Source organism: Sciurus carolinensis, unplaced genomic scaffold (genome assembly GCF_902686445.1).
Source record: "Sciurus carolinensis unplaced genomic scaffold, mSciCar1.2, whole genome shotgun sequence".
In the NCBI taxonomy this organism is placed as follows: Eukaryota; Metazoa; Chordata; class Mammalia; order Rodentia; family Sciuridae; genus Sciurus; species Sciurus carolinensis.
Genome location: NW_025920219.1, coordinates 444,825 through 467,298, shown reverse-complemented (window position 1 = coordinate 467,298; position 22,474 = coordinate 444,825). Strand labels below are relative to the sequence as shown.

At 37.1% G+C, this 22,474-nt stretch overlaps 1 protein-coding gene across 3 annotated transcripts in view; it reads right to left on the bottom strand.

Annotated features, from left to right (window-relative positions):
* LOC124975173 (cadherin-8-like) overlaps positions 1-22,474 on the bottom strand; it is a 111,693-nt gene that overhangs the window by 15,897 nt on the left and 73,322 nt on the right. The window contains exon 4 of one of the 3 annotated variants that reach the window (XM_047538031.1): positions 20,555-21,372. The exons of the other annotated variants lie outside the window; for them this stretch is intronic. Within the exon in view, the coding sequence (XP_047393987.1) occupies positions 21,341-21,372 (32 nt within the window). The 3' untranslated portion in view covers positions 20,555-21,340. Of the gene's footprint in view, positions 1-20,554; positions 21,373-22,474 lie in introns of those variants that run through there. 3 annotated transcript variants of the gene reach the window in all.

Sequence of the window (22,474 nt, the reverse complement as noted above, 5' to 3'; positions counted from 1 at the left end):
AGGTTTTTGATATGAGGAGACATTGATATTGAAATTGGACAAGAGTATTACCTTGAAGAAAAAGCATGATCCTGGGAAATGTTCACAGGTGGAACTATAAATAGGAAAGAACCCCTATGCTTCAGGTTTATGACTTTGGAACTTATTTTAGTAAAATGAAAAATTTTTTTAAATTGTTTTGAATAGTCATTTTATAAAAATCACCCAGAACTCCAATTTTCCCAACTCTTTTCTTTACCCACACACTCAGTCAGGCAAGTCCATTCCTATGACTCTCCAACATATTCCCTAACCCAATCTGACACATATTCAAGTTGATTCCTAAGCTAAATCCTTCACTCTTCTGAACTATCAAAATGCTTTATTTGACTATCTCTGGGGGCCCCTTTCACTTTTACATATAAATTGCTCTGCATACAGGGTTTCCCTTTTTAGACTAAAAACTTCTTAGGAACAATTTCTCTCTTATTCTCTTGACTTTCCCCTGAGCCTCCCCCTCTAGAGTTACACTGTGCCTCTACAAAGTGTCCTCTTTACCTCATCTACATCATTATCATGACTCTATAGTGTCTGAGTTGTACAAGTGGTCAGAACAATGTCTGGCATGAAATATTTATTCATTTAAGTTTGCAACAAGAACCTAGTATGATGATCTTCATTCACATAGAAAGGAATAAAGTCTTTGGTCAAATAGGACAAAGATGCTCCATAGCCATACCTTTTAACCATGACACAAACATTAACATGTTTCTAAGTTTTACATACTGAGGGGGAGAGAATGACCTCATATTTTTTTATTTTTCCCCTTGTACCTCAGAATGTACCTTGCATATGTATAATTGTCCAATAAGTATACGCATAAAGTATGAATGAATTGGTTATTGTCTTCTGTAAGGCTTACTCAGAAATCAATGTAATAGGTTAATCTAGTCATATTTAGAGGTATATGTTGATTCTTTTGTTTTTTCTTACTTTCATTTTAGATTTATTAGAGAATAAGGATTTTCTATATCTTGAAGAAGGTAGTCATGACCTTGTCTTTTTAAAGTTGGGTTCATTTTGTGGGTTTAAATGCAAGCTAGTATGATTGCAAACCCTTACATAAGCTCATAAAAACTTCCTGTAAAAGAAACAATGGAAATTTTATTGGGAGGGGCTTAAAAATTATAATTTAAAGATCCTCCAAAGGCTAGGAAGAATGTCAAAGGTGGTGACAGGCATAATCATGGGTCACTAGGCTTTAAGATTCTGTATCAACATGTTTGTAGTCATGTCCAAGAAGGGTGTTATGGTTTAGGTATGAGGTGTCCCCCAAAAGGGCAAGTGAGAGACAAGATAAAAATATTCAGAATTGAAACGATTAGATTGTAAGAGTTTTAATCTACTTAGTGGTTAAATTCATTGATATGGATTAACTGGGTGGTAGCTGTAGATGAATGGGGTGTGGTAGGAGGAAGTAGGTCACTGTGGGTGTACATTTGGGGTTCATAACTTGTCCTTGGTGAGTGGAGCTCTCTCTTTCTCTCTTTCTGCTTCCTGGTCACACTGAGTCCTGAGCTGCTTTCTTCTGCCATATGCTTCTGCCATGATGTTCTGCCTCATCTTGGGCTTAGAGCTATGGAGTCATTTAACCATGGACTGAACCTCTGAAACCATTAACCCAAATAAACTTTTCCTCCTCTACGTTGTTCTTGCCAGTCCTTCGGATCACAGCAACAAGAACAAATAAAAAAACAAAACAAAACAAAACAAAACAAGGACTATAATGAAGGATAATCAGGAAGTGCCCAGGGTTGAACATTAAGCATCAAGGACGAGTTTCCCATGGAGGAAGTAGTCGCAAAGTAAACTGACACGCATAGTCAGCATGGGCTTGGTAGGAAACTAGACTAGGAGGCTCCTGGTGGAAGTACATTAACAAGATCATTTCATAGTCAAGGCACTGGCAATAACCGGTGATGATGTGGGTGGTAGTGACTGGATGGATGGACCTCCTTTCTTTTGTTGAGAATTTGATATCTAGTGTCCTTTTTCTATTATGGGAAAATCCTCTGTATTAGGACTTGCTGACCATGCTAGTTGTGACTGAGGAAGTTCTACTTAAACCAAAGAAAATAAACTGAGGGTTACCTTTCTTGATCCTGAATCACTTCTTGTTAGCTGCTTCATGGTCATTCCACAAGGAGGCCCTTAAGTCCCAATAGGAGGAAGGTCACAGACTCTTTCATGGATTGTGTATTTGGTTCTTCAAACCCTAACTCCCAATGGAAAAGTATTAGGAGGTAAAGCTTTTGCGAGGAAACTAGTCCATTAAGGTGAAACCCTTATAAGAAAAGACATTCCTCACTTTCTCTTCTTTCTGTCATGTGAGGACACAAGAAGAAGACAACCAAGAAGCCAGCTGCCAGCAAACACTGTACCTGATGGCACTTTGATTTTGGACTTTCTAGCCTTCAGAAGCATGAGAAATAAATGTTTATTGCTTAAACCAGCGTCTTTGATAATTCATTATAGCAACCCTGGCAGACTAAGACAAAGTGTCAGCATCTCTTATTAACAGTGCCTAGGTGAAAATCCGAGAAGCTGGCATTGAAATCTAGCTCCATGTGATACTTGTACTCAAAAAAAATAATAATAATAATTAAAAAAAATAAAAGTGGAAGTGTACAGTAGAAGCTACAAACTGTGTGGATTCTTTACTTTTGCTTTACACTTTTTATACCCCCAAACATAAGCATTAAACAGACACTGTTGCTTCCATTTTCTGATAGGAAACCAGGCTCAACTATATTAAGGTATGTAGTCATTTAGATGGATAAATACAACTTTAACCCAGTCATACTTTTCTCTCAAATTTAGAATTCAGGGACTGAGATTGTGGCTCAGTGGTAGCACTTGCCTAGCATGTGTGAGGCACTGGGTTCAATTCTCAACACCACATGTAAATAAATGAATAAAATAAAGGTCTTGTTGTTTCTCTATTTGTACATAGAGGCCAGGCATACCATTTGTGTAATCATACGTTTACATAGGGCAATGATGTTTTTTTTTTTCCCTTCCCCCCCACCCCTCCCACCCCTCTTTTCCCTCTATACAGTCCTTCATTCCTTCATTCTTACCGCTCTCCTTATCCCTAACCCTAAACCTAACCCTAAACCTAATGCTAACCCCTCCCACCCCCCATTATATGTCCTCATCCGCTTATAAGCGAGATCATTCGTCCTTTAGTTTTTTGAGATTGGCTTATCTCACTTAGCATGATATTCTCCAATTTCGTCCATTGTGCCTACAAATGCCATAATTTTATCATTCTTCATTGCGGAGTAATATTCCACTGTATAATATGCCACAGTTTCTTTATCCATTCATCAACTGAAGGGCATCTAGGTTGGTTCCACAATCTGGCTATGGTGACTTGAGCAGCAATGAACATTGATGTGGCCGTATCTCTGTAGTATGCTGATTTTAAGTCCTTTGGGTATAGGCCAAGGAGTGGGATAGCTGGGTCAATGGTGTTTCCATTTCAAGCTTTCTGAGGAATCTCCACACTGCTTTCCAGAGTGGCTGCACTAATTTGCAACCCCACCAGCAATGTATGAGTGTTCCTTTTTCACCACATCCTCGCCAACACCTATTGTTGCTTGTATTCTTGATAATCGCGATTCTAATTGGGGTGAGATGAAATCTTAGGGTAGTTTGATTTGCATTTCTCTTATTACTAGGGATGTTGAACATTCTTCATATATCTGTTGATTACTTGTACATCTTCTTCTGTGAAGTGTCTGTTCATTTCCTTAGACCATTTGTTGATTGGATTATTTGTATTCTTCGTGTAGAATTTTTGAGTTCTTTATAGATTCTGGAAATTAGCGCTCTATCTGAGGTATGGTTGGCAAAGATATTCTCCCACTCCGTAGGCTCTCTCTTCACATTTCTGATAGTTTCCTTGCTGAGAGAAAGCTTTTTAGTTTGAATCTATCCCAGTTGTTGATTCTTGCTTTTATTTCTTGTGCTATGGGAGTCCTGTTAAGGAAGTCTGATCCTAAGCCAACAAGTTGAAGATTTGGACCTACTTTTTCTTCTATAAGATGCAGGGTCTCTGGTCTGATTCCGAGGTCCTTGATCCATTTGAGTTGAGTTTTGTGTAGGGTGAGAGATAGGGGTTTAATTTCATTCTATTGCATATGGTTTTCCAGTTTTCCCAGCACCATTTGTTGAAGAGGCTATCTTTCCTCCATTGCATACTTTTGGAACCTTTGTCTAGTATGAGAAAATTGTATTTATTCAGGTTTGTGTCCATGTCCTCTATTCTGTACCATTGATCTACCTGTCTATTTTGGTACCAATACCATGCCATTTTTGTTACTATTGCTTTGCAGTAGAGTTGAAGATCTGGTATTGCAATACCCCCTGCTTCGCTCTTGCTACTGAGGATTGCTTTAGCTATTCTAGGTTTTTTATTCTTCCAAATGAATTTCATAATTGCTTGCTCTATTTCTGCAAGGTACATCATTGGGATTTTAATTGGAATTGCATTGAATCTGTATAGCACTTTAGGTAGTATAGCCATTTTGACAATATTAATTCTGCCTATCCAGGAACATGGGAGATCTTTCCATTTTCTAAGGTTTTCTTTAATTTCTTTCTTTAGTGTTCTGTAGTTCTCATTGTAGAGGTCTTTCACCTCTTTTGTGAGATTGATTCCCAAGTATTTTATTTTTTTTTGATGCTATTGTGAATGGGGTAGTTTCCTAATTTCCCTTTCTGAAGATTCATCACTTATGTATAAAAATGCATTGGATTTATGAGCATTGATCTTGTAACCTGCTACTTTACTGAATTCACTTATGAGTTCTAAAAGTTTTCTGGTGGAATTTCCAGGTTCCTCTAATATATAATCATGTCATCAGCGAACAAGGATAGTTTGAGTTCTTCTTTTCCTATTCGTATCCCTTTAATTTCTTTGGTTTGTCTGATTGCTCTGGCTAGAGTCTCAAGGACGATGTTGAATAGAAGCGGTGAAAGAGGGCATCCCCTGCCTTGTTCCAGATTTTAGGGGGAACGCTTTCAGTTTTTACCATTTAGAATGATATTAGCCATGGGCTTAGCGTAGATTGCCTTTATAATGTTAAGGAATGTTCCCACTACCCCAATTTTTTCTAGTGTTTTGAGCATGAAGGGGTGCTGTATTTTATCGAATGCTTTTTTCTGCATCTATTGAAATAATCATGTGATTCTTAACTTAAGTCTGTTGATATGGTGAATGACATTTATTGATTTCCGAAAGTTGAACCAACCTTGCATCCCTGGGATAAAACCCACTTGATCGTGGTGCACTATCTTTTTAATATATATTTGTATGCGATTTGCTAAAATTTTGTTGAGAATTTTTGCGTCGATGTTCATTAAGGATATTGGTCTGAAATTTTCTTTTCTCGATGTGTCTCTGTCTGGTTTAGGTATCAGGGTGATATTGGCTTCATAGAACGAGTTTGGGAGGGTTCCCTCCTCTTCTATTTCATGGAATAGTTTGAGGAGTATTGGAATGAGCTCTTCTTTAAAGGTTTTGTAGAACTCGGCTGAGAACCCATCTGGTCCTGGACTTTTCTTTGTTGGTAGGCTTTTGATGACCTCTTCTATTTCATTGCTTGAAATTGGTTTATTTAAGTTGAGTATGTCCTCCTCATTCAGTTTAGGTAATTCATATGTCTCTAAAAATTTGTTGATGTCTTCGAGGTTTTCTGTTTTGTTGGAGTATAGATTTTTGAAATAGCTTCTAATTATGTTTTGTATTTCACTCGTGTCTGTTGTGATGTTTCCTTGTTCATTCTGAATTTTAGTAATTTGAGTTTTTCTCCCTCTTTCTCTTTGTTAGTGTGGCTAAGGGTTTATCAATTTTGTTTATTTTTTCAAAGAACCAACTATTTATTTTGTTAATTTTTCCAATTGTTTCTTTTGTTTCAATTTCATTGATTTCGGCTCTGATTTTAACTATTTCCTGTCTTCTACTACTTTTGGTATTGGTCTGCTCTTCTTTTTCTAGCACTTTGAGCTGTAGTGTTAAGTCGTTTATTTGTTGATTTCTACTTCTTTTTTTGAATGCACCCCATGAAATAAATCTTCTCTAAGTATTGCTTTCATAGTGTCCCAGAGATTTTGATATGATGTGTCTTTGTTCTCGTTTACTTCTAAGAATTTTTTTATTTCCCTCCTGATGTCTTCTGTTATCCATTCATCATATAATAGTGTATTATTTAATCTCCAGGTATTGGAGAAGTTTCTGTTTTTTATTCTGTCATTTATTTCTAATTTCAATCCATTATTATCTGATAGAGTACAAGGTAGTATCTCTATCTTCTTGTATTTGCTAACAGTAGCTTTGTGGCATAAAATATGGTCTAATTTAGAGAAGGATCCACGTGCTGCTGAGAAGAAAGTGTATTCGTTCTTTGTTGGATGGTATATTCTATATATGTCTGTTAAGTCTAAATTGTTGATTGTGTTGTTGAGATCTATAGTTTTCTTTATTCAATTTTGTTTGGACGATCTATCCAGTAGTGAGAGAGGTGTGTTAAAATCGCCTAGTATTATTGTGTTGTGGTCTATTTGATTTCTGGAATTGAGAAGGATTTGTTTGATGTACGTGGATGAGCCAATGTTCGGGGCATAGATATTTATGATTGTTAAGTCTTGCTGATTTATGCTTCCCTTAAGCAGCATGTAATGTCCTTCTTTGTCCCTTCTGACTAGTTTTGGTTTGAAGTCCACATTATCTGAAATGAGGATGGATACTCCAGCTTTTTTGCTGTGTCCGTGTGCATGGTATGTTTTTCCCCATCCTTTCACCTTTAGTCTATGGGTGTCTCTTTCTATGAATGAGTCTCTTGCAGGCAGCATATTGTTGGATTTTTCTTTTTAATCCAATCTGCCAGTCTGTGTCTTTTGATTGATGAATTCAGGCCATTGACATTCAGGGTTATTATTGTGATATGATTTGTATTCCCAGTCAATTGACTCATATTTGTTTTTGACATGATTTGGTTTCTCCTTTATTTGGCTATTCCTTTAGGCTAGCGCCTCCTGTTGCTGATTTGCATCGTTGTTTTCATCTCTTCCTCATGGAATATTTTGCTGAGAATGTTCTGTAATGCTGGCTTTCTTTTGTAAATTCCTTTAGCTTTGTTTATCATGGAAGGATCTATTTCATTGTCAAATTTGAAGGTAAGTTTTGCTGGGTATAAGATTCTTGGTTGGCATCTGTTTTCTTTCAGGGCTTGGTATATGTTGTTCCAGGCCCTTCTAGCTTTTAGGGTCTGGATTGAAAAATCTGCTGATATTCTTATTGGTTTCCCTCTGAATGTAATTTGATTCTTTTCTCTCGCGGGCCTTTAAAATTCTGTCTTTATTTTGTATGTTAGGTATTTCATAATAATGTGCCTTGGTGTGGGTCTGTTGTAATTTTGTATGTTTGGAGTTCTATAAGCCTCTTGTACTTGGTTTTCCATTTCATTCTTCAGATTTGGGAAATTTTCTGTTATTATTTCATTGAATAGATTGTTCATTCCTTGGTTTGTTTCTCTAAGCCTTCCTCAATCCCAATAATTCTTAAATTTGGCCTTTTCATGATATCCCATAATTCTTGTAGATTCTGTTCATGATTTCTTACCATCTTTTCTGTTTGGCCAACTTGCTTTCAAGATTAAATAATTTGTCTTCAATGTCTGAGGTTCTGTCTTCCAGGTGTTCTATCCTATTGGTTATGCTTTCTATGGAGTTTTTAACTTGGTTTATTGTTTCCTTCATTTCAAGTATTTCAGTTTGTTTTTTTTTTTCAGTATCTCTAACTCTTTATTGAAATGATCTCTTGCTTCCCGTATTTGCTCTTTTAACTGTTGATTGGTGCGATCATTTAATGCCTGCATTTGCTCTTTCATCTCCTCCTTCAATGCCTGCATTTGCTCTTTTCATCTCCTCATTAGCTTCCCTGATCGTTTTAATTACGTACATTCTGAACTCCCTTTCTGACATTTCTTCTGCTGTGCTGTCATTGGGTTTTATTGATGTAGTATCTAGGTTTGTTTGGGACATTTTCTTCCCTTGTTTTCTCATATTGGTCAGCTGTCAGTGGGACCCTGAGATATTGCAGTTTTCCGCTATTGGCTTATAGTGTCCTGGTAGATTTCCAGTGTATCACCTCCCAGCCTTCAGTAGCCTGATGTCTTGGAGGAATCTGATAAAGCAGCGCATCCGAAGAAAACTGCCCCTAGCCCCCTACTGGTTCCACGGTTTGGAACTGGTTCTGTGCGGAAATGCTCTCACTGTGGGCCTGCACCGTGCAGCTGGCCGTGTGGGAGGAGCCCACTGCTGGAGTGTGGAAGGCTACCTTGGGAAGACTCTAGCTGCCCTGCCTGGCTCCGATAAGCCACCTCTATCTGTACCTGCCACCCGGGCCCAGTTTTACCCAGTGGGCAGACTCACCTGTGGCTCTATTTCAGTCCGAGTCTCTCAATGCCTCCCCTTCTTAACTCCTGGGTTCTGGAGCGACTGGGGGTTCAGTCACCCTCTAGGCCGCCATCTTGGATCACCCTGTGAAGAGAGCTTGCAGCCGGAGTGGGCAGAGCTGCCTGAAGAGTTCTCTGGCTGCCCTGCCCTGATCCCAGAGGCTGCTTGCGGATCGAAGCTCTCGGTTGGTTCGGGGACTTGTGGCTGGTTCTATGTAGAAAACCTCTCACTGGGCGGTCTGGTCTGAGAAGCTAGCCTTGAAAGGCACCTCCTACCGCAGGGGTCCAGGCTACTTGGGGAGGTCTCTGGCTGCCCTATCCTGGTCCCTGAAGCTGGTTGTGTGCCGGAGTACGTTGTGCTGCAGTGGCTCCGGGACTCGGAGCTTGTTCTGGTCAGAATGGCTCTCACTAGTGGGCCAGTTCTGTTCCGAGAACCTGGAGAAGCTGGCTGTGTGGGCGGGGCCCACCGCTGGAGTGCGCAGGGCTGCCTGTGGATGACTCTAGCTGCCCTGCCCGGCTCCGATAAGCCACCTCTATCTGGGCCTGCCACCCAGGCCGAGCTTTACCCAGTGGGCAGACTCACCTGTGGCTCTATTTCAGTCCGAGTCTCTCAATGCCTCCCCTTCTTAACTCCTGGGTTTTGGAGCGACTGGGGGTGCAGTCTCCCTCTAGGCCGCCATCTTGGATCGCCCTGTGAAGAGAGCCTGCAGCCGGAGTGGGCAGAGCCACCTGAAGAGGTCTCTGGCTGCCCTGCCCTGATCCCAGAGGCTGCTTGCTGATCAAAGCTCTCCATTGGTTTGGGGACTTGTGGCTGGTTCTATGTAGAAAACCTCTCACTGGGCGGTCTGGTCTGAGAAGCTAGACTTGAAAGGCACCTCCCACCGCAGGGGTCCAGGCTACTTGGGGAGGTCTCTGGCTGCCCTATCCTGGTCCCTGAAGCTGGTTGTGTGATTAACATCTAAAAAGAATTCAAAAAATTTAGAGTTCAACTCTTAAATTCTTGAAACTTATCAAAAATAGCCAAGGTTACCCAGATGTATGAAACCAAATAATACAACTATGTATTTCACACAAGTCTAATCCTTCCACATAACCAACAAGATGAGGGCCATTATTACAAAATTATCCTTGGCCAAGAGGTTTCTTCTCAGGGAAAGTGAATCATTGAATTTGAATCAAAACTGATACACTTATCTTTTGCTCTTCTGCTAGCATCTGCTCTTTTCTGGGCACAGGAATAGCCAAGTAAGATTCAGTTTTCTTTCCTCTAGGTCATCTTAAAAGATGTATGAGAAAAAAGGAACTTTTACAGTTGTATGTGAAGAAGTTAAATGTCATCATATTAAACAAGAAGAGTTTGAGAAATAAGCATACTAGAAAAATACAGTAAGACCTTGGTATGAATGCCTGGAGATACTTGGAAAAAATGTTTTGAACACTCTATGTGCCCTAATTAAAATCTTGGCAAGAATAAAAGAATACATGATAAGCTAAGCAATGGGTTTACCAAAAAAAATGATTAACGTACTGCCAGCGTCTTGGGGGTTTTTGAAAATTGGAAAAGAAGAGGGAAGAGAACGTGAAATGGAAGAGAGAAATGGACTGGCTGATAACGCTTTTAGCCCTGAAGATTGAATGAACCACACCTTTAAGTGGTCTAAAAGCATGTTAGCAGGTAAATTGAATTAATAATTCATTACTCCTTATTTTGTATCTTCCTTTCTCTTTAAGTCTCTCATCTCTGGTCCCTTCTTCTCATTCTATAAATATTTATTGGTCGTTTTATGAAATCCAACTGCACCTGGTCTTAGAGTATCAAAGATGAATATGAATCTTGTTTCTTAGGGAATTCACAACCTACAAGCAGAGAAACTCAGAAAGAGCATCATTGCATGAGCTTTAACCTAAGTATGTTAAAGATGTTTAAGGAGTGACCAGAGTAAAAAGAAGATGGACTTTGACACATGTTATCGAGAAAAGGAGGAGAACAGTTTAGAAGTTTGTCCAAAGAGTCTACTGATAAAAGTAACATGCATAGTCTCACTTCAAAGTCAGTCCCTGATTTTAGAATATTGATTTTGTAAGTGAAAAGTGTATATGCCCATGTAAGGGTGTTTGACTTTTAAAATCCAATCCTAAAATCTAATCATAATGAAAAAAGACTTTTTAAAAATTGGGTTTTATTTGAAGCTTCACTTAAAATGTGCCAATATGTTTGTACAACATACTTGGAAATATCAACCCGTTTTTAGGTTGTAAAAATTATACGGTGATATACAGGTTGAGCAAATCTAATCTGAAAATCTGAAATCCACAATGCTCCAAAATCCAAAGCTCTTTGAATGTGGACATAATGGCACAAATAAAAATTTTCACACCTGCCCTCAATGAGATATATTGCAGACAAAATGTTGGTGCTTGAAAAATATTGTATAAAACTTTTTGTAGCCTATATTCATAAAGTATATAAGCGCATAAGTGAATTTTGTTTCAGAATTGAATTCCATTCCCAAAATATGTCATTATGATGTATATGAAAAATAGTTCAAAATCCTTCCAAAATACGACCAGAGTGATTGGGTTCCAATCATTGAGAATAAGATATTCTTAACCTATAGGAACTTTGCTAAGTGCCTATGAAAAGGGAAAGGAAAAATTAACAAGTTGAACACACAAAGAGAGAGAACTTAAGAAAACATTTTTAAAATCCTAATTTGGCATTAGTAATAATTGGAATGAAAAAAAAATGTACCTGACTCAATTCAAACTATACCCATTCTTTGCAATTCTTCCTCCTCGGTATATTTAAGAATCTTAGGCAGAAAATAGAAAAAAAAAATAGAAGACCATGTATTTTTTTCCAATAGCTGCACCGTTCGAACTCTATTTTACAATATCTGTAATTTTTTTTTCCTTAACATTTGTACTACTTTGTGTTTACCCTTTGGGCTAATTTGTAGTTGACCCCAGTAATACAGCCCTTTTAGCCAACATTTTTGTGACAGACACTCATTGATCTAGCAGTTTTTCAGAGCGCCTTAAAAAATCGATGGATCCCGAAGAAGAAACTGGTAGGACTTCATAATATCACATCTCATTTTTATCACAAATTTCCAATTTACCAAGTTCCTGTCTCATTATTTATACCAGACAGGGCATGCTGATGAGATACACAACCCGTTCTGTCCCTTTTGGCAATCCATTTATAACCGAAGCACAATTAATATCTTTACAGCTGTTCTCCAGGCAGAAAGAAAAATGTGGCAGCAAAGATCTTGTACATGTTTGAGTGTAAATGTGTGAAGTAAGGAGCACTGGGACATGTCTAAAAACAGTGGAATCTGGGCTTTTTTTGTTTTTATATTCCCCGGAAATCTAATTTCAAGAAAGTATTTCATACCGGACGAGAAACTGCCTTTAGTAGCTCTCCAAATTTCCCAAGGAAATAATTAGGAATCAGAATGATCATTAAATACAAACATCATGAAAAGCCCCATCCAAAGACAAAACTTGTGGGGAATTCCACGAAATTTCTAGAGTGCCACATCATTTAAACCTTTTTGTATCTATTGTCAATTGCGTGACTGTTAAATATTAATCTTCTTTTAATTACATACTGGCGATCACCATCAAAGACAGATGAACTACTTTGTTTCTGACCCAAGTATTTTATCACTTGACAATATTATCTTATTTAAACTTAAGCCCTAAAAGTTGAATTATAATCACTTCTAGGTTTTCACGAAAGAATACATATAAATAGGCAATCAATAAATATGTGTTATCTATTTGTAGCCATGTTTTCCATGTTGGTATTTGCGGCATCATTGTATTAATAAGCACCCTAAATGTTAGTAACAACAGGAATACACACACACACACACACACACACACACACACTTCACTCTCTCATTATCCTCTAGAGATCGGTTCCAGGATCCCCAGCGGGTGCTCAAATTCATGAATGGAGAACCCATGGATAAGGAAGGCCAAATATTCCACAGTTTAGGGCTTAGTACTTGTACATTCAAACCAAGCTCAAATTGAAAATATTTTTTAAAAAATGACATCTGTGCGGATCATTTACTGACTTTCCTCTTTTCATTACTCACTAAATAATATAATGATTATTTACAAAGGGGTTACATTTTACTACTATTGTAAGTAATCTGGAGGTGATTTACAGTACACGGGAGGAAATGCGTGGGTTGGTACAGATACCATGTTATTTTGAATAAAAGACTTGAGCATCCACAGATTTCGGTAGGGTTGGAGGGTCCTGGAGTCAATCCTCTGAGGATACCAAAGGATGACTTCATATGTGTGTTCGTGTATGAAACTCTCCTAAAGAAAGAATTCAAATTATGGGCAAACATTTTTGTGCTAGATTCTGATGAGACAAATATTTATTTAAGACACATTTAGAATATCATTAGTAATGTTTATAATAGTAAATAATAAACTATTTTTAAAAAATAAAGCTGAAGATAAAATAGGATTCACAAAATGAAAACCACCAAGAGAAAATACTGACTGTTCATAACCAAAACAACAACAACAACAAATACTAAATTTTTTAGGGTCCAACAGATGTGGGATCAGAAGCTGGTTCTGATTAAATGTAAGTGGCCTCCACTCATCTGTTCATTACTCCTACAGAATAAAAAAGAACAAAACAGTATTTATTTAATAATCGAAGTGTGGAGACTCTTGCTAGGCAGATTTTGAAACCATCAAACCAGTAAAATATGTCAAAAGCAGAGCAATGATATCCAGTTATAGGAGAGCTCTGTACTGGGTGAGTGATTCCCACCACAATCAGAATCCTTTGAATAGCTGTGTTTAAAAATACTAATTCTTGGAAGCAGGGCATGATGGTGCATGCCTGTAATTCCAGTGATAGAGGAGACAGAAAGAGGGATTGCAAGTTCAAGTCATCTCAGCAACTTAGCTAGGCCCTAAGCAACTTGGTGAGATCCTGTCTCAAATTTAAAAAATAAAAATAAGTAAATAAATATATCTTTGGGGTTCTACCCAATGGAAACCAATTCAAAACCTCATAGGAGAGACCAGGGAATCTATTTCGTACTTTGGCTCATGGAAAAGTGTCATTTGTAAGCCAAGGAATGAAAAGCATGCTTACGCCCTTTTGAAAGTTATATGTTATTTCAAGTTTCTAATTACAAAAGTAATACATACTCACTGTGGGAAACACACCTCTTTTTGTAGACAACTCAAAGAGACACCTTAGAAGGTACAAAGGCGAGAAGGTTGGGCTTTTAGGAGTGTGCAAAGAAGTGTTAAGGAGCTAATTAGCACCTGCACCTAAAGAGCAGTCAAGTACAATTTAGGACAGATGGGAGGGTCAGCCTCTGAGAAATATCCAGAAGAACCTAGAAGACTGTAAAAGATAGTAGGTTAGATCTCCCTTCTGTAAGCATTTAAATCCATATTTTGTCATTTTTTTTTGGTTCTCTTCTTATTAGGGTGTGTCCTCTGTGAATGTGCTTTCATTAATGGAAATAAAGAATACAGTCACTATCACATAAATAATAAGTAGGTTAGCTATTTTGGAAAGCGAAAGTGTCCTGTAGGCGCATAATTTATATAAATCAACTTAAGGTAGACTGAATTTTTTTGTTTCATGTTTATTTGGTTCCCCCACCCTAGGTTTACATTGTGCTTAGAATGAATAATCTCTACATCATTGTTTCCAAAATTGTGAACCACACATGCCGCTTAATGAAGAAGAACACTGTAAGCTTCCACCAGCAGATCCCTAGCTCCTCCACTTCGACAATGATACACATCAACTTGATCTATTTACTAATTAATTTGTAATTAATGTGAGTGATTAGTTAGTAATTAAATAGCCACGTGGCACAGACTAAGCTCATCATGCATTTATTATATTTTGTAAATATTTTCAGATATTGTCACTAAAGGAATCAATAGGACAGTCCCAACTTTAAATCTTGCCCAGCCTGATGAACTGATTCAATTTTTCCTATTTTACTTTCAAGACACAGACAGATCAAACAAAAGAAAATCATGCCTTCCAACACATAGATTTTTAGAGTTCTGTTCTTGTGGTACATGATGCTAAATCCTAGGAATTCAAGATCAGAAAAATATGCATAGAACTTATCTTTATGGGTCTTCTAATTTTAGAATGTTTTGGTGTGAATATCTTAATAACCCCAGCAAGTTAGGACTCATCAGATTTCAGCTTTCATAGGCAAAAGCAGACAATTATAAATTTGGAGCAATTCTGAGATCTTTTTTTTTTTCAGAATATCTCATGCAGTTTCTGCATTTCTTTCCCTAGAATATTAACATTGTTTTTAAATCATAAAATAGCTTTCAGACACTTTAGTAACACATTAGAAGGATGTACCATGACTCTGGTATTTTGTTTTCAGAATCTCCTGGAACATACTCCAAGTGAAGTACAGCAGTAAATTCATCCACTAAGCAAGTTGTTCTAATGTAGTCTTCAGAGGAACAGCATCACCTGGCAACTTGCTAGACATGTAGATTCTCAGGTCCACTCTACCTCATTCTGAGGGAGTTTCCGAAACTATATTTTAATCATCCCTCCAGGTAATTCTGATGCTCATTCAAATTAGAAAACCATTGGGTTATGGCAATAGCAACGGTATTATACCAAATCAACATAGGCATCTTTGACCTAAAAAAAGCTACTGATATGTGTTATGTGATGCTCTAGCTTCTTTTTATAACTTTACAACCTTCTGAGTAAGGTAAGACAATTATGAAGTTTTTAATTTTATAGAAAAGTAGACTGAAAAATTCCCTTATTCTCTTAGAAGAATATACCAATATGGGGGGGGGTGTTACATCTCAGTATGCATTAAAACCTCTGAATATGTATTACATTTTTAGATTTTTTAGTTAGTTTATAACTCATAAACCTTCCTGTTTTTGCCTAATGCCTTCCAGTAATTGTGGTAACTTACCATCAAATAGTAAGTTACTGTGACCAGAGTCACTTTTTTCCTTTCTTTTTCAGAATGGTAAATTTAAAAATATAGAGTGTAGTACAGTCTAGATACTAATTATACTTTTTCCTCCAAAATTAATACCTGGTAATACATCTAAGCATAGTCATTAAAATAGCATACTTTGTGAAAGTCTGAACAAGAATTAAATCAGCATAAATTTCCAGGCACACCATTTCACAAACCTTCTAACAGTGATAATTGCTACTTCCTTATCCCCCACAATAGATTCAAGGACTTCAGACTTGATGACAACTACCTACCACTCATTTTTTTTTTTTTATGCAAGGCACTTATACCTCTCCCATACTTGGAATGACGAATGCCAAGAACCCTGGACATTTTGCTTCTTGACAGTTTTCAATTAACCTTGGAAGCTACATCTAAACATGTTCTAATTCATTGTCAGAGAAATGACCTCTGCTTATTCGGTCTTGGCTCATTTCTCTCCACATTCTTACTCAGGAGACAAAAGAAGTAAGTACCTTATCGTGTTGTCTATAAAAGGGATCTTTTCATATGTGCATCCTCGAAGTAATGATATACTCCTTATCAAATGAATACTGAGCAACTACAAAGAACATGCTAATCCGAACTTCACATTTGGGTTTGTCCCCTTGTTCCTTATTTCTGATACAGGCATTATCCTGGGTTTAGCAGAAAGCACATTTGATATAGGGATCATCATCAAATGTGGAACTTAAAGCCAATAAGAGGTAGAAATGACAGACTAGAACAAGTCACTAAATTTCAGAGTCCAACACTTACCCGCTATTCCCACATTCATGATCAGACAGAAAACTAATGAGATAATATTCACAACACTATTCTACAACATATTAAAAAACTCATGCAAACATTAAGAAATACTCAAAAATAATTGTCATAGCTGTGATTGCACTTGAGATACCAGTTCTCTTACATCTGAACCTCATCTCCATCACCAGTCAATGTTCCTTTCAAGAGAGACCACTACATTTATAAAACCCACGGAAATCAAACACAATTACCAGAAATAAATAGTTTCATCATGTTTTTAGAATAAAACTATGTAATGCTGTACATTATGGTTGAAACTGACAAATGCATTTGGAAATGAATGAAGTAATATGGAATTCTTAAAAAAGATAGAGGCTTCCTAGACATTTGTTGAAATTCAATCCTTTGGAACTTGAATTGCCTTGAATTGGAGCCTACGATATAAATAATTTCTCATTGCCATTTTTTGCTGAAATAATACAAGATTAATGATCTCTCATGTTCTCATGAAGACTTAAAAATTTGCACATATTTCACTATGTGTGTATATATGGAGGGATGCCTACTCTAGACAGAAAAGAGAATTCCCTTCAGGATAGAATTTATATTTCAGAGCAGTGAGATTGTGAGTCAAAGCAGCTATTTTTGTTGTTGTTCCAGACTCTCCACATTTTTCTCTTTGATTTGGAAAGAAAGCAACATTTTCCTTCCAACTTAGGCAGTATATATCACACAAATCCACACACAAGCACTCATATACTGCAACATATAGAAATAAGAGATGATGGAGACAGAGGATGTGTTTGTGTGTATGAGAAAGCTAGAGAGACAAAGAGAAAGAGCCCAGAGAGACACACACAGAGAATGCATGCTAAAGGCAAGAAATATTAGAACATTTTTGTTACCTTCAAAGATTAAAGAGAAATATTTTGGGAGACTGTAGTAACCTGCAATTCATAACCAGTAAGTTAAAAACTTAGAAAAATGGGAGGTAGAATGAAGTTCTCACAAGTTTTCCTTAGTCATAGTTGGAAAAATCACACACAAACACTAAAACCTATCAGTGCTTTCTGTGTGCAAACCACTCACTCAAACACCATGCCAAAGATATGCAAGTCATGATCCTGCCTTCACGGAGCTAACTCTCCGGCCAGATACTAGAAGAGGTTGAACTTGTCTGTGAATATTTATTTTGCATTGAACTGAAAACCACTAATGAAGGATGGAAGACTGAGGAATGAATTCTACTTCCCATCCTGAAAAAAAAAAAAAAGTGTCAAGAAGCATCTTGACTACTAGAGTCTAAATGAAAAAGAAAAAAAAAATTCCTCGGGCTTTACCCAATTGAAGGTACATATAACTTCACAGGCTTTGACCTAATGCAAATGAATGGGACCCGAGGAACACCACACCTATCTTAAGAAACAGATATAATTTTGACTAAGGTATACAGGTATTTAGTATACAATGCCATATTCCACTAGGAAGGATAGTACCAAGTTTGGGTTTTTTTTTGTGTGGCAAAACTGGAGAGTCAAAACACAGCTTGACTGAGTATTTTCTATCAGATCCAACACAGTTCTTAACTGCACTTTCTTAGTAAAAACCAACTAATTTTTTTTAAAGATGATAGGTTTGTTGTAGAAATTAAATCAAATAAAAGTACCCAGTGCAGTGATGATCCTTAGTAGCAATAACCATAATGATTATGATGATAATAATGATATAAATTTACTGATCAACTACTATGTGCAAAACACCATCCCAAGTATTTTATATGATTTATTATTTCTGAACTAGTAACTATTGAAGGCCCACTGGGGGTCATTTTCTGCATATAATTTAATTCTCTAAATAAAAGTAAAGGAATCTCATTTTAAAGATGATGTTGAATGTGCAGAAAAAGAAACAACATATCCAAATTTGCATGTTTAATGAATGTATCCTTGATCCACAATTCATTCTCTAAATCTACAAGTTCTCTGCTGCATTCTTTAAGTCTTCTTTTAACACCTCAGACTATGCATTAAATCCTATTTTATAACAGGCTATCTTAGTCACTGCCTGAAGATTTGATCCCTTATATCTGAATAAGATTAATGTATTCACCTTCATGTCTTGCCTAAGTTTCTAAAGCCACCAAAAAATAAAAGCCAATATAGTGCATTTCATATCTGATTGCCTAAATCCCACATAAATGAGTTTCCTGGATAGTAGACTTCTAATTTATTCTCATATTTTCCATTATACTCCTACCTCTGATGACAAAAAATTAAAAGATAACAGTACATAAATTACCTCTATCTATATTGAACTATCCAGGGAAAGGCTGTTCTTGTTTAAGGGAGATTTCTCTTAAATAGCAGGGAAAAACTTGAGTATCAACAGAAAAATAACTGGGAGAAGCCAGGAGCATTTCTCACTTAAAGAGATTTCACCTTCCTTGTTCTAAACCACTTTGATTCACATACGAAAATTGAAGATACAATATCATCGAAAAGAAATTCCCTATTGGTCACATTTCAGGGTCAGCTGCCTGGTCACTGTGAGTGGCAATTTGGATCTAGATAACATTCCAGCATCAAGATACTTCACATTTCCCTAAGACATTGAAGTTTCCTTCACCCCTGGAGTCCTTGGTGGCTATCAGTTTTGCTAATTACCTGTCTTTATTCTCACAAACTGCTCTGTGCCCTGGCCATTACTGATCTTGTCCTAACTGCTTCCTCTGCACCCGCTTAGAACCACAGATCAAGAGAAAGCAACTCTCCTATCCAAACCAAACTTACTGCACAGTATTCTTTTGATTATTGCCTAAGTGCATTAGAAATCCTTAGTGAGAACATCACTCATTATCTTAGTTTTACCTTGCTTTCGTGGAATACATTTTCTGAGATATCTGCTCTGTGTGGGGCCCCCATGATAGGCCCCCAAAGACAACAATAAACAATACAAGCACAGACTAAAACTTCAGGGAGCTTTTGGTCAAGCATAGATAACAACATAAGTAATTAGTTAATCAATTGTAACTTCTATGAAGGAACAGAATGACATGAAGTCTTTAAGAGACCTAGAGGAAGTGATGATAATCTGAAGCTGGGCTGAATGGGAGTTAGTTTTCTCCAGGATAAATCAGTGGCATGTATGGAGGCTCAGAAGACCTCACAAATAAGGAACAAAAGCGAGTCTGTGAGGCAGAATGTGCAGTTGTAAGATATGAGGGTTGGTGGCATGGTTAAAGTATGAGCAGTATTATCAGCAGTGTTAAGGATTTGAGCTCTATCCAAAGAGCAATAAAGAAACACTGAAGCTCATTAAGTAGAACTATGTCAGGATCAGATAAAGTATTAAAAGTGGACAATTAGAAATGTGGAAAACCAGCATGGAGTATAAAGAGGAGTCCCATTAAATAAAATATTTTCTTGCATGAGCATGGTAAGAGGTTGAAAAGTGGTTGAAAAGTAGAAAGGGACCTGTATTTGTTACAAGATGATTCCGATCTGCCTACATTCATTTCTAAAAGCAGTGGGAAGGCACTCAGGGGTACACCATGCACAAAAAATGTGTTTCAGAAATGTTACTCTTGCTCCTCCAGAATCTGACAGGAGTGGATCCAGGATGTCAAGGACCATGAGTTGCTTTGAATCAAGAAAATTCAGCAAAGTGACAGGCTGTATGTGATTGTAGGACACGAGCTTCCACTTGGAAAGGCCATGAAGCAAAGAGTAGAGGATGGCCACCTGATTAGTTCAGCAAGGAAACGAAGACCCTTGGCAGAAAGTTTAAAGGATCTTACTTCTGCCAGCAATCATGAGACCGAGGAGCTGGGTTCTTGTCCATTTGAGCCTTAAATAAGACCCCAGTGGTGAATGAAACCTTTCTTCTAGCCCTATAAGATCCTGAAGAAGAGAATCCACTGACCTTCTGAAGGGACCCCTCATCCACATCAACTTGAAATAGCAAATGTATGCTGTTTATAACCATAAAAGTTTACAGTACTGTTGTTATGCATTAAAAAGTTAACTGACAAATTCAGTTTTGAGTGAACTGCTGGTTAAGTTCAATCATTCTCTCCTGGAAATAATACATAAACAATTTGAGATGTAGGTCTAGAACCCAGGGGAAAGGTCAAAAATGACAATTTTGGAAAGTGAATTTAAAAATAATAATACACAAGAGGGTAAGATCACAGAAATGAAGAATAAGGACAAAGGAATAATCAATCATTTGTTTTAAATAGACTAAGTAGCTTTATTCTAAAAATTTGTCCTAAACAAAAATATCAAAGAGGAAGATACAAATTTATGCACATTGATGTTCAAAGAATTTGGAAACAGCATGCTGACAGAAAAGTAAGCTTCATGATTATAGTCAATATCTCAGAACCATGCGAAACTGACATTTATTGAAATACTGCATGCCATGCAAAGTCATTTATCCTTTCATATATATTTTTTTTTCTTTTTAATCCCATTTTAAAGAAAAACTCAGATTCAGAGAGGTAAATTCTCTTCCTTTGATTGCCCAGTAGCCATGACTCCAACACCAGCCTAGCTTCAAAGTCTGAGCTTTTAACTTTGATCACTTTAAGAAAGCATTAAATCAGACACTGGAAAGCACATTTTTATATTCTTTAAGCTGGCCTAAGCCTAACCTTGGATCACATATCTAAGAGTTACCTCCTTAAATTGGTTTCTGTAGTAATAGAAGCTCTGTAGAATGTAAAGAGCTATCTATCTACCTTAAAAGTCAGGCAGAATCTTAGAATTAATAAGGAATACCTTCTCGGTTTTAAATCAAACACCATATCTAAGGTGGCACTCTCCCTTCAAGAACCAACACAACTCTTATCTCAATGACCTGAGGAGGTGGAAGAGCTTCAAAATGGTCTTTCTCACTATTGCTGATACCACAGCAATAACTTCAATCATGATGTGTTGAAATATCTTCAGATCCAAAGGGTTTACTTGGTAGATATCATTTAAAGTTTCCATCCGATATTGAAAATAATCGCATATGTTTAAATTCATCCACCTGCTTGCTCATTTGAATATGATGCTAATTGCTTATGTGTGCTGGATCTTGTAGACCTAGGAATAGAAAGATGATGCTGAAATGCTTTCGATTTTGTAGGAATCAACCTTTTAGCTATTAAGCGGAGCCACACAGTCATGCTAACAGTCTTTGCTCTACTTAGGTGGTTTCACTCTGAGACACTACAGGTCTGTCTCCCATCACTCACAAAGTTTTTAAGAAATAGCTGCAGGTCCTTTGAGTCATGAGAAAACAGAAAAATTTAATTGACACCCTGCCATGTAGCTCTTAAGCAATCAGGGTCCCAGGTGATCTTCCTTGTCATCCCTGGGTGATGTAAGTAATCATGGTTTCTGCTCTCATGGTCCTTCAAATCTTTGTCAAGATTCAAGGTCGCAGGCTACCTTCCCTGCCAGCCTATGTGCTCCTTGAAGGCAGGTACAGTGTTTGCATGGCATGTACAAAAACGTGAAAGTGCACTTTGCTTAACATGCTGCTTTCCAAAATCTGATTACATCCAAACACGGCATGCTTGGTATTTAATAAAACAATATGCATTAATTTGAAATCTATTCTAAGATATTTATATCTGTTTTAAACCTTTCTGATTATACTGAAAACAAAAATCTTGTTTTTGAGTATATTTTTAACATATTTCTTATACTTTCCAATATTTCCTTATGTAGCTGTCTTGGAAATAAGCATAAGCAGGCAACAGTGTCTATGTATAAGACAATACCATTTGTCCATTTGCATATATTTCACATTACACTTCTCTAATATTTTGTTTATCTGACATTTGGCTTCTACGTATGACAAATGATAGTAGTAGTGAGACAAAGTTTCTCTTAAAACCATAATACATACAGATTCTTGTAATATGTAATAGTTTTCTCTAACATGACATATCCCTTGTAAGTTAACAGCATATTTGATATTGAACAAGAATCCTGAAGGTGGATCTCCAAGGACTCAGGGTGGATTCAGTGCTCTGTTCAAGAAAACTATCAGGGATTTTCAACAAGGCTTGCTGACTCCAGGGAATGAACTCCTAACAAAGAAATCTCTGCAAACACAGCTTTTATCTCTGTGACTTTACTGTCTGTAATTGCAGGTACTCAATAAATACTTATAAAATGTATTTGATGATAACAATTA